Source organism: Ruditapes philippinarum, unplaced genomic scaffold (genome assembly GCF_026571515.1).
Source record: "Ruditapes philippinarum isolate M1 unplaced genomic scaffold, ASM2657151v2 ctg9452_1_1_1_1, whole genome shotgun sequence".
NCBI classification, from domain to species: domain Eukaryota; kingdom Metazoa; phylum Mollusca; class Bivalvia; order Venerida; family Veneridae; genus Ruditapes; species Ruditapes philippinarum.
In genome coordinates this window covers 1,485-14,678 of record NW_026852162.1, presented here as the reverse complement: position 1 = coordinate 14,678, position 13,194 = coordinate 1,485, and the positions used below count along the sequence as shown (strand labels likewise).

General features: G+C 32.3%; 1 protein-coding gene across 1 annotated transcript in view; it reads left to right on the top strand.

The window, feature by feature from the left end:
* The window catches only part of LOC132750961 (calcium-activated chloride channel regulator 4A-like), a gene marked incomplete at its 5' end in the record, with an annotated part of 33,025 nt that extends 20,576 nt beyond the window's left edge, over positions 1-12,449 (top strand). Inside the window, 12 exon segments of the mRNA XM_060741056.1 lie at positions 2,176-2,287; positions 3,122-3,296; positions 3,895-4,039; positions 4,260-4,360; positions 4,614-4,841; positions 5,386-5,679; positions 6,693-6,902; positions 7,166-7,424; positions 8,252-8,413; positions 9,450-9,686; positions 10,165-10,617; positions 11,008-12,449. Of these exon segments, the coding sequence (XP_060597039.1) occupies positions 2,176-2,287; positions 3,122-3,296; positions 3,895-4,039; positions 4,260-4,360; positions 4,614-4,841; positions 5,386-5,679; positions 6,693-6,902; positions 7,166-7,424; positions 8,252-8,413; positions 9,450-9,686; positions 10,165-10,617; positions 11,008-11,072 (2,441 nt within the window).
* Positions 12,450-13,194: the final 745 nt, after the last annotated feature.

Below are 13,194 nucleotides of genomic sequence, written 5' to 3'. Positions count from 1 at the left end.
TTTAGATGAGCCAGTTTTGCTTCTTTTACACTTTTGAATTTAGAACTTGCATTATAGTTCTTATTTTATTTTTCTGCCTTCTTTTTTATATGAAGAAAGAAATTCACGGATCTGTTACTAAAATTACATTCTATGATCGAGTGTACATGTGTATTGTAAAATTATTGGACTTGTATTATAGTGATTTTGTATGTTGTATGTAAGTCAAAATAGCACCTACATGGTTTGCATTTCTCTACCTTAATGACAAATAATTACGCATTAAGCTCTTCTTTTCCAAGACGATAATCGTCAATTATGGTCGAAATACAAAATTTTCAGAGCTTAATTATTTAAAGCATATTTACCCTTTTTAAAGAAGAAAACATCAACTCATTCTTGTGGGTCATGTGTCTTAAGCCATGACGATATTTTCATTTTCATATTGTTGTTTTTCTTTTCTTTTTATGCCTTCTGTTTTTAAAACTTCAGTATAACAAAATTTTCATTCGAAAAAAGAACATATATTAGGCCGTTTTAAGGTTGTTTGTTTTGGTTTGTTTGTATTAACAACGCACTTTATATTGCTGAGCCGGGTTTTTTTTACTATGCGTTTGTTTTAAAATTGACCTGGGGAATAACTCGGGATCTGATTTTTAGAAAAGACTGACATATATTTTGAAATTAGAACAAAGTATGGACTCCGCTACTCGAAACTTTATTTTTATATTATGTAGTACAAAACATGTTATATTATTATGTAGTACGAAATTCCTAAACATGTTAATACTTAACAATATAGCACAAATTGTAATGTAAAATTAATATTCTTATTAAATATATAAAATTGATATTCTCTTTAAATATACGAACGTTAATTGTAAGTACAGTTTGTTCTATCTTAATTAAAATGGAAATTCATTAGCAGAAAAATTTTAAATAAATTATAACTATTCAAATACTAATACTAATTGTATTTTTAAGGAAATAAGAATACACAAAAATAAATGAACAATGTGAACAATATGAACAGATTTTTAATTTGGCCTTATAGAACAAGAATTTTAGCCTACCTGAAATAAGAACAAAGTATTGAACTCCGCTATCCGAAACTGCGGTTTGCGGGCTTAATTTATACAGTTTTCCGAATTTTGGCAGTTATCAAAAACAGGTATATGATCGTATGCACGAATAAAAATAATCATAAACATTATTCACTAGTAAAATATCTAATTAAATAGATAGTTTTCCAACATTGTTTTGACAGACGTTCCTTTTTGCTCACATATAATGCTACCTTTTCACTCAATAAATTATGAACATCTTCCGGGGAAAGTATTTAATATCAAGGTATAATATGTAAAAATTTGACACGCGGTTTCCATTCTATTCATCAATAGATTTGCTACTCAAGAAAATGACGAATTTTATATAAAGAAAGAAATTTACAGATCTTTTACCGAATTTACATTCTTTGACCGTGTATGCATGTCTATTTTAAAATCATTGAACACTTTTTTCAATATTTACGTAATTAATTGATATTTATGTCAAGGTTCAACCTATTTCTAAATATGCATAATTATATAAATTAACCAGCAACCTAATAACAAATGTATATCTTGTTAAGGATGTATTTACTAAGGCGTCACAGATGCTTTTCAAAGCGACCAGACACCATGTCTACTTTGGTCAAATAAACATCATATTACCTAAGTCTTGGACTTCGAAACCAGAATATACCGCAATGAAAGCACGTTCCGAGTTTGAGTCATACATAACAGTAGAAGCGGGAAAAGTGAAATCTCCGCATACAAAGCGAAGAAGAAAGAAGTGCGGACATGCGGGGCGATACATGTATCTCCATTCTGATTTCCTGCTGGACATCATGGTAAAGAATGAAACCGATTGAAAAATGATATTTTTCTCTTAAGTTCAAACAATGTTTTATTTGTAACTTTTCATATACATGGTAAAGTACATAGAAATAAATTTTACGCTTAAAAAACTTTTTAAAAAAACTCACTTTTTCTCTTTGATCAATGATAACTTCGGAATGATAAATCTAAGGGCTTTTGAAATCGTTCATTTTAGATGCATTAATCAATTGATGCTGTTGCTTCGTTTGTTGTCCTTAACAGAGAATGATTGGCTAGTAAAACTATGTGTCTCCTTTACCTTATATGTTTTGAGCAGAAAATGTGCTAGTTCATGAATGGGGACACTTAAGATGGGGTCTATTTGACGAATACACCACAAAGAAAAGCAAAAGGTTTTACATGCACAGTGGAGTTTGGAATCCATCCAGGTACAGGATATTAATTTTTACTGTAAAAAATGATAAATTTGAAATATTGGCACAAAGAAAAACCGGCAAAACAAGTCAAAATAATGCTTTAAATACAAAATGAAAAATGCCGCAATTGAAGTATTTTATAATTATTGCAGGGTTATCTTTATCAGCTGTAAGATTTTTTAATTGGGGCAAAGGCAAATAATGCAAGGAAGTTAGAAATTAAACAATGATGTACTTATTTTAAATTATAGGAGACATTCTAACTAAAGATTAAAATTGTCACTCTTGTTGCACCACAAAATAATTTTTGACTTACAATATGACAATGCTGTAAACCGTTAATCAAATGCAGCAATACTTTTTATATACAAGTATGTTTGTTTAATTATGAATTGAGAAATAAACCTGCCTTGAATTTTCCTGCAGAGTATTGTTGTTGTTTTCTTTTTCTTTTATATCTCGTTTTTAATTGTATTTTATGCCTTGTGACTGAAACATGCAATGATGAAACAAAATATAAAAGAAAAGAAAAAAAATATAATTATGAAGAAAAAACAAATTAAATATATTTCAATATTTCAAGTTAGTTACTAAGTTTAAGAGCGAACACTTACCATGCTATCAATATAGAAATTAATTATTGTTCAGATTTGTGATGATGTCACATACAGTATTTGTATAATCTCCGACAACTTTGTCACTTCCTGATATTTTATTAGTTTGGTGGCGAGATTTTCTTGACGATATGGGCGCTTATGTATCTTATGACAGGGAAGGTGATAAGTTTAGATAAATTCTTATGACCTTAAGACGAACGTAAATTCTTACATGAATAGTAAATTGAAGGTGCAGTAAACAAGTAGAAGGTACTGTCGGCATGGGTTCAAGATGTAGAAGTACATCGTCCTGTACAGTTACTGACACAACTAAAGTGATGGATAAAAACTGTAAATTTTGTCCCGATGAAACACAATCCCAGTCAAATTTAAGTTCAATAATGGCATACAACTGGGTGGATGGGGTATGTCATATCATTTTTTATACTTCCATGATTACTTAAGGCCTTAAAATGTTATTCGTATTAAACATAGCGTACATAATATATACAGTTGTATTCTCTTTAAAATTTGCCGAATCCGAAAAAGTGCAAACTATCCACAAAAGATCAGATACCATGGCAAATTTTAGACGAGAGTATTTCTTTGCAAGGTTTTAAATTATGTATGCTTTGATAGCAAAAACAAACAACAACAACAACAGTAGAAGCGTTATCATCATCATCAGCAGCAGCAGCAGCAGCAGCAGTAACACACATTTTCACTAACGCATACCTAGTTTTTTCTTCGCGCGAGCTGTATAAGTCAACCACTAAACCGAAGTATAAATTATTAGAAACGAAACAGAAATTGGATCGATTTATGCCTTTTCATTATTTAGAGTTTTTGTTCACAGTGTCGGTATGAGATATTAATAAAAGAAGATAAGTCATCAAGTTTAAATTGGTATGTTTAAACAATTTATTGTTATTTTCGTTTTTCTTACTTGGGGAAACTTGGCGTCAGTCCGCGCTTCATTAGACAGGAACAAGATGTTTTAAAAGTTTATATTTATTAAAACAGATATCAATGTTTTGTGATAATGAAGATGATGAAATTATCCCCATACATCAGAGGCATAACAGTAAAGCCCCAACCAAACAAAATGACAAATGCAAGGGCCGTAGTGCTTGGGAAGTAATGAGGGACCATACTGACTTCAAATCAGGTTGTAAAACACTTATTCATTACAGCTATATATACAATTTTAGATATGTTCGTCGTAGTTTGCAGTATGACATTTAATAAAACAAAATCTGCAACAAAGCGTACTCGACATCAGATGTTAGTTATTATCGGTAAATAACAAAATGTTTGTTTCTTGTTATGAAGCTATGTTACTCTAAATCAAATCTAACTTTTCTTAATATAACAGCTTTTACTTTCAGAACCTCTACCAGCATCTACAAATACAACTCCTATATTCAACGTCCTACGTGAAACTGACGGTAACCGTGTCTTTGTTTTAGACGTTTCTGGTAGTATGGATGTACGAATCAGCTTATTTTCGTTTTCATATGAATAACATGATTAAATTAAATGTTTATCACTTGCCGTCTATATGAAATTTCATTTTTATAGCAAGAGCTCCATTGTGATTATCTTGTTAGATAATTATAATTAAGATGTTCGTACCATATCTTCAATGCTGGAATATTTTACAGTACATTGTATTATTTTTGTAAATACTTTCAATAGTCGTACATTTAACTCTTTGATGCCTGAGTGTTTTTATCTTAAAGGTTTCTGATAGAATCAAAACGCTATATCAAGCCAGTGAGTACGTGATACAAAATAGAATTCCAGACGGAAGTTGGCTCGGTATTGTTTGGTTCAGCTCGTCTGCCTCCATCAAAATGAATTTAACTCAAGTCGTGTCGCAAGAAGTAAGAGACAATCTTGTCGGTGCATTACCACAAACAACCGGTGGAGGGACCTGTATTGGATGTGGAATAGAAAAAGCATTACAGGTAAATATCATTGTTATATTCTGATATTATAATTTTAAATGTCATACTTACATTGCGGTTGGATTACTAGACAATACGATCATATAACATCTTCTATCGTTGCTCAAGGAAGCATTACCTCATGTGCCTAAATATGGATTATATCGGGCACAAACCTAAATAGAAACATTAACCTTTTTTGAAATTATTTGTAGTTTCCTCGTAGTCCTGGTCTAATTTGTATGTAACGCCTTGAGGTCAAATGATTCAATGTCCACTCAGCAAAAGATGATAACTATGACACTGTTCTGATCCCGTTAAAAATGGTGGCAACTTTGAGGCTAAAGACATATGGGTCACCATTTATATAATCGACATTTCCATATATCAAAACCACCACACCATATTAAATCATGATAGTACCAAATATCATTAAAAAAAACTGACCCATATATAATATAAAACAGAACCATATATCAAACCCACACCACAACCCATCTGAATGACAGAACCATCTATCAAAACAACAAATTAAGATTATAGTTCATACATTATTATATTTCAGATTTTCAGGTTTGTTCTTACAGATTTAACAGGTTGTGAAATCATAGTAATTTCAGACGGCCAAGACAACGGTGGTGATAGCCTTGATTCCGCTGTCGAGCACGCTATAAATGAAAAATGTGTCATACACACCATTTCTATTTCCCAAGCAGCAGATGAAAGAATGATTTCCATGGCAACAAGAACAGGAGGAATTCATATTTCTTACCTCGAGACTGGCACAATAAGTTTTGCATCTCTCTTTATGGAGCTTGTTTCTAGCGGTGTTACACAGTCAGCTTTAGAGTCGACCACGGTTTGTTTTTATTTGTTTACTCAGGTATAAGGTACTTTGAATGTTAATACCTATATTCAGCTTAAAGGTTAATTTGTCTTAGAAATCGCATGCAGATTGCAATATTAGAATTAAGAAACGGAAATTGAAAGGTTAATTGATATGTTATAAGAAATTTTTATCTTGATTGATAAAAAATAATAAAAGCCCTAAAAAACTGGGAACAAGAAACGCTTAGTTTTCAACTGTATCTAATAGTATCTAAACATTGCGTCTTGCATTATTACGTGATATTAGACTTCTATAATATTCAATCGGTCCAGTCAATCTTTTTTCTATATTTTTTTTACTTTTGTGACATACCATGTATGTGTTAAAATGTCAATTGTGTGTGTACTATAAATAATCAGTGTTTATTATCCTATATATTATAATTATGATTTAAATAAACATTATAAGGGTCGTTAATTGAAAAATATGGCACTTGAATTTATATCGTTCGGCGTCAAACAAAATTTCAATAACATATTACTTTAAGGGCCACCTCTTTATATATAGATTTACATACACTCTTATATTATCTTTAACTTTTCGAATATGGCATTGCTGTCTTGGTGCAAAATAATTTGATAAAATGTTCCTTCTTGTAAACAGATTTCGTGTTCATTTTACATTATATATACATATAAAAATCATTTTTGAACTCAAAACTTTATACCGTGATAGGAAGATGCATAGAAATATTAGACTTTTAGGCCACTAAAGTTATGAGTATATGTAGCTTGACATCACACAAATTGCAACACAAGCTTTCTTTAGTTTTTTGCAATCAATATATATGCATTGACCTTGTAGTAAAACCCTAAAAAATATCCCTTCGGAAACTTCATTTATGGCAGGTAGTTTAAGAGTACCTGTTCAGGGATAGAAATCGTACTATAATATCGTTATATGTTTAATATGTGGCGATTGTCTTGTCCTTCCCTGTAATAAATTGGTAGTTTTTTAGCCAGCATGTATTATTTTTCTAATAGCTAATATCGGAGACGGTTGACGCACTGGCTTCATCGCCGTTTTCGTTCACATTTGAGGTAGATAACAGTGTCGGGAAGAATACTACCGTTAGTGTACTTCAAAAGGTATCGACGTCTATACGAATTGAGGTTGAAGGTCCCGATGGAACATTGTACCCACAACATAGCAACGCCGATAGTCTTGTCCTAGATATTCCTGGGACAGCAGGGGTAAGCTTTGGTTGTTTGACTACTTGCATGAGTATTCCGTTTTGAAATTTAAACGCTTAAAAGTAACTCGGTTTCGACATTAAAATCAGTTTTTATTTTCTTTATATCTAAATAAGCTTTGTTTTCAAATTGAAATACTTGGATTTTTTATCATTTTAGTATTTTCATACATCCTATAGAAGGTAAAGTATGATTTAACTAAAAAAACTAAAATCTGTTTTCTTAAAAATGCTTATAATTGTTCGATATTAAACATTCTGCAGCCTGGACAATACAATGTGACAATCGACGCACAAGCACCTTTTGAATATTATGTCACATCTCTGCCAACTGGACCGGAAGTGGTGCGGGTTGTCTCGTGGATAAGTCCAGCTGATTTCAACTTTTCGTCTGATGATCTGCCTGTAGTAGAAGCTGATGTACTGAAAGGGAGGGCTGCTGTTTTAAATGCAAATGTGACTGCAGTTATAGAGACAGGTGGTTCAGATCCGTGTACCGTTGCATTACTTGATGATGGGGTCGGTAAGAAAACTTTAAAACAAAAGATACAGCTCATAAAGCTCATTATTGAATTATTAGAATTTATTTCATGTACGGACGAGGATTTTTTTAAACAAAAACTAAAAATAAAAAACAAACAAGTAATAAATCTAATTGGTTATTTTAAAAGATTTTTTTAAACAAATGAATAGGTCATAAGGTATAACAAAAATAGTCATGCTTCTGTTACCCAAGTTATCAAAGTAATATGCTGGTGAGAATTAGCTGCTGTTTATGGATTGTATTATTATTTTTTATTAAACATTTATAAATCCTGAGCAGCTTTTGAATAAAAAATAATCTAAGCTAACTTTTTTTGAGCTAGTGGTTGATGTGGTTTGACATATTGGCTAATTGAAGCACACATCAATAAAAGTTCTGACCAAATCCATAAAATAGTCTATGGACTGAAATGATACCAAAGATTTTAAAAGTGTGTAAAGCTATATATCTGCTTCAAAATTTTGAAATTTTAAAAAAGAATACTTCCAGAGTGCTTGTATGAAATAAACATAGTAAATAATTGCCTTAAAATCGAATAACGCATGCACAAAACCAAAGCAAAACGGATAAACCCCTACTTTAAGAAGCATATAATATTTTGTTCCGGAACATTTTATTCTGTTATTAATACGTACAATATGAAAGTGTGTTAATAAAAGGGGCATTCTATGTTACAACCTTTTTGCGAATTAACCATATACATGTAATAATGGAACAAGTTGATAATTTTATAAAAATATTTCATAGGATATAGTTTTATACATTTTAAGAGCTAATTTCTTTTCATTTCTAATTATATAACTTAGATCCAGACGACACTGCATATGATGGAGTTTATGCTGCTGTAATACCAAGGTTTTGTATTCAAAATAATGGTCGCGTAACTGCAAAGGTGTATGCTCAAGCAGAAGGTGGTTCAGCGTCTGTTCAGGACACTTTTAGTGGCGGGGCAGGATATCCAGATTCAGGTTCATTTATATAAGTATAGTAGACTAGTACATGAACTAAGAGGTTATACATTATTGAGTACAATACTGCATTGTATTGGAAGAGTACACAGATATCAAATCTGTATTTGGATATGTTGCTTGCCGAGGCTTCTACAGGTTTTACAGCTCTGTACGCGTCCAATAAAATCAGTGTTGCATTCCACAAAGTATACTGACATCTTTGATATTTTGTCAGAACTTTGTCGGATGTTTTGGATTTGGAATTTAAGGACTGCAATAGAAATTTAAAAGTGAATATTTGGGCTAGATAAAGTATAAGAGAATTTTGATACGACATTTTTGGACTGGCAAAATGAAAAAAAGGCTAAATTCGATAAAAAAAAAATGTATTAAAATAGCGAGACCACATGGTGCAAATACTTGAATTGTCACATTTTTATGGTTTGAAATAAGTTTATGTATCGTTAATCATAAGTAAGTAACGTTTGAAAATCTATATTGTCTCTCCAAAAATGATACAAATTTTAAACAGTTTAAGTATTATGCCATTTTACTGAGAGAAATAATACACGTGTACATACATGTATATTCAATATCTATTATCTTGCAATATATGTTTTTGCAAATGATTATTTTAAAAGTCTTAACCAGCATGTAATGACAATGATATCTAGTAAGCTACGCTGCAATATTGTGCATTAAATCAAAACAACACCGTCAACAGTTTTTTCTTGTATACAGACAAGAACAAAGTAACTGAGTTCCTCCATATGTAGCCGAAACTTTGGTATATTAAGTCTTATGGATAACAGAATAAACACATATGAATTGCATTATGGTTATGCGGGAAAAGAGCGTTCACTAAATGCATTCGACCGAAGCGTAGTAGAACAGCTCAATTTTGGGCATTTCAAGAATATCCCAAAACAACTAATTATCTCCAGAAATACAGAAGTTTCACATTTAAGTAATTGGGTAATAGGATTTGTTTTATTTGTAGTAGTAATTTTTTACTTCAAACTATGATTACAAGCGAATAATGTATGGATTATAGATGAAGAGTTTGAAGAGCCAGAAGTTCTTGAAGACAGCTTCCAGCGTGTCTCTTTGCGTAATGAGATTCTGGTATCTGACTTCTCGAATGCCATTGCGAATACTGACATCACATCGCCTGGTCGTGTCACAGATGTAGATGTTATAGATATATCTACAGAAAAAACAAATTATGGTGAGAGCAGAAACTTCACCATCACGTGGACGGCAACAGGAAATGACGTCAACATTGGACAAGGTTTGAATCACCCTTTTTCCCTATTTGCGTCTATTTAATTAATCTGAAATTTGGAACACTTTCAGAATACATGTAATTTATAATATCTTTATGTAGCTGAAGTCTTAATACTTGCCTAATTTCAATATATGTTGGAGTCCTTTTGGAGGACTTCACATCACTGACATATAAAAAGGCGGTAGTTTGACTAAAACAGTTTCGGCCTATACTGTAGAACTTATGCTTGAAAAAATATAAATTAAAAAGAAAGACTGGTGTTTTTATATGAAAGGCTTAAGTATTTATGGAATATTAACACCGTATAACTTCATTTTCATGACAAGCAGCATATTTAAAGGTCTGTTAATGTGTTTATGAGATGAACTGTGCGTTTATAGAATGAACTTTATATGTGATCTGAATACAATGCCTATAACATCGTAGCGCTTTCATGAATTCAAACGCCAATCTTATGTAACAAACACAACTTTCATTATAGCTACAGGCTATGAGCTGAGAATTGCAGACGACATCCATACCCTGATTAATAATTTTTCGTCTGCAACACTGCTAGATGTTGTCAATGCGAACTATACACCAAAAGCGGCTGGTGAAGTGGAGTATCTAAGACTAGAAATAGACGCAGAAGAATCGTACACGTCAACCACATTCTTTGCAATGCGGGCAAAGGACGAAGCTGGAAACGTAGGTGATGTTTCTAACATCGTTTCTATTCTTGTTGCCAATGGATACAGAATAACTGTAGAAGGTGATGTAGATTTTATATTCAGTACTGAAGAAGATCCCGTTGAAGGAGGAGAAGAGCAGACGAAAAATCTGACAACGCTGGCCATTGGTTTATCATGTGCAGCAGCGGTCGTCGTCATAGTGATAGTAGTGGTAGCGGTGTTTGTAAAAAAATCCAAATGTGACAGCAAGACGATCACCAAAGGTAAAAAGTACTATACATTTACAAGAGTAACTGTTTCAACGTTTTATCCATCTACATTGTATTTCATACACTGATGTATCAAAACAACTATTATTGCTCTCTTAAATGGCACATTAAAAAGCTATCTCCTATTTAGAGGTTATTATATCCTATTAAGTATCATGACATGTTGATAAAAAGCTATTCTGTGTCAAGGCGTAATCAAGTAAAACTAAATTTATGGAGATCCGTTAATTTATACAATAAATATATTGGATTATGATAGCTTTCGGGATAAATACTCTTTTTCGTCACCGCCAGATTCTATGGGTATCTTCACACAAAAAAACTACCAAATGTTTTATAGTAAATATGTCTCTTGTAAAACGTATACATCTTTTTCCTCAACAGATTGTGAGCATGGCAGTAGGTCCTCTACATATACTGTTTCCTTTGATAACCCGCTGAAAAACTAACTTTGATAACTTTGGCACAGGAAACTTCCACTTAAAAACTTACAAGCCACAGAAATCTTACTAACCACATAAAACTCCTACTGAAGAACTGACAACCCACAGAAAACTTACAAACTAAGAAAAATCTCCTGCTGAAAAACTGACAACCCATAGAAAATTTACAAGCCAAGGAAAATCTCCTCTGAAAAACTGACAACCAACAGAAAACTTACAAACCACGGAAAATCTCCTACTGAAAAACTGACAAACCACAGAAAACTTACAAGCCACGGAAAATCTCCTACTGAAAAACTGACAACCCATAGAAAACTTACAAGCCAAGGAAAATCTCTTCTGAAAAACTGACAACCAACAGAAAATTTACAAACCACGGAAAATCTCCTACTGAAAAACTGACAAACCACAGAAAACTTACAAGCCATGGTAAATCTCCTACTGAAAAACTGACAAACCAAAGAACTTACATGCCACGTAAAATCTCCCACTGAAAAACTGACTAGCAATTGAAAACTTACAAGCCACAGAAAAATCCTACTGAAAACGGACAAGCCACAAAAAAAAACCTACAAGCCACAGAAAACTTCAACTGAAAAACCACAGAAACTCCCCCTTAAAAGCTGACATATTGATAAATAATATTCTTTTAATCTGCATTCAGATATAGTTCAGCTACATTGAAAATTATATTTTATAAATTTCACTAGTTGCTTATCAGAATATAATCATTTGATAGATTACAATAAAACACAAATATAGAATAAAATTCAATAAAAACCGTGCTTCAACCCATATGCATAAAGTTATGTAAAAAAAATCAAATTGAGTAGTTTAACATTATTGCACTGTAATAGAGAAGAATGACCAGTTATAAACCTATATCAATGTTTATTACTTCAGCAGTATGTCACAAAGTTAAAGACTTCTTTTCTACAAATGTATGAACCTTAACTCGAAAACATGCTAAAGAAATATTAAAACTCCTATTCCCTGTATAAACATATCTTTTTAGCTCACCTGTCACAAAGTGACAGGGTGAGCTTTTGTGATCGCTTTTCGTCCGGCGTCCGTCCGTCCGTAAACTTTTACTTTAAATTACATCTTCTCATAAACCACTAAGCCAACTTCATCCAAACTTCACAGGAATGTTCCTTTGGTGGTCACCTTTTAAAAATTGTTCAAAGAATTTAATTCCATGCAGAACTCTGGTTGCCATGGCAACCGAAAGAAAAAACTTTAAATATCTTCTTTTAAAAATCCCTAAGAACTAGAGCTTAGATATTTAGCATGCAACATCTTCTAATGAGTGTCTACCAAGTTTGTTCAAATAAAAGCCCTGGTATCAAAATTGGTCCCGCCCCAGGGGGTCTTTGATTTTCCCTATGTACCGACGTTGGTAGAACGTCATATAATGAGCATTACAATATGAGAATACTAAAGGTGATGAATTCACATAAAGGATAGTATCAAATATCATGGGGGAGGAAGTGTTACACGAAGGATGGAGTTCTTATGATAACTTGTTCAGGAGTTCTTGTGATAACTGTCACGGAGTTCGCAGGAAAACATCTGTATATACTACAAAAACACTCGTCAAAAATGGTTATTTTCATCTTTCCAAAATGAGTTTTAGGTGCTAAATTAAACTTTAATGATTAAGCTTGTCTTACATCTTGTATTATGTGTCAAAAACTAATTCACAGGCTAATTTTCATCGCCTCTTGCTTCAAATCTGGTAGTTTTGAGTAAAATTTCCAAATTACTTGCCAATTCACAAGTTTTGACCGGTTTATTTCTGGCATTCATCCATTCCATACATAATTACCTATTTATAATGCAAATTGCAAACATAAAGCACCGGCTTACAGATTTATAACCGATTTTTCAAATGCCCCGGAGTTCTTGTGATAACTCTGAAGATGTCACAGAGTTCTTATGATAACTTTTGTTATTGCTAGTGTGTTTCTTTGGCCAAATCACGGCACGTTTTGGCGTTTATTATCATTCAATAAGATTGTAAATCATTATGAAATGCAGTACGATCATCCTTTGCACAAAAAATGTGGATAAAACGTTGGTCTCAAGTGTCTGCAAAGGATAAGTAGGTGATAGGCTATCATCTACA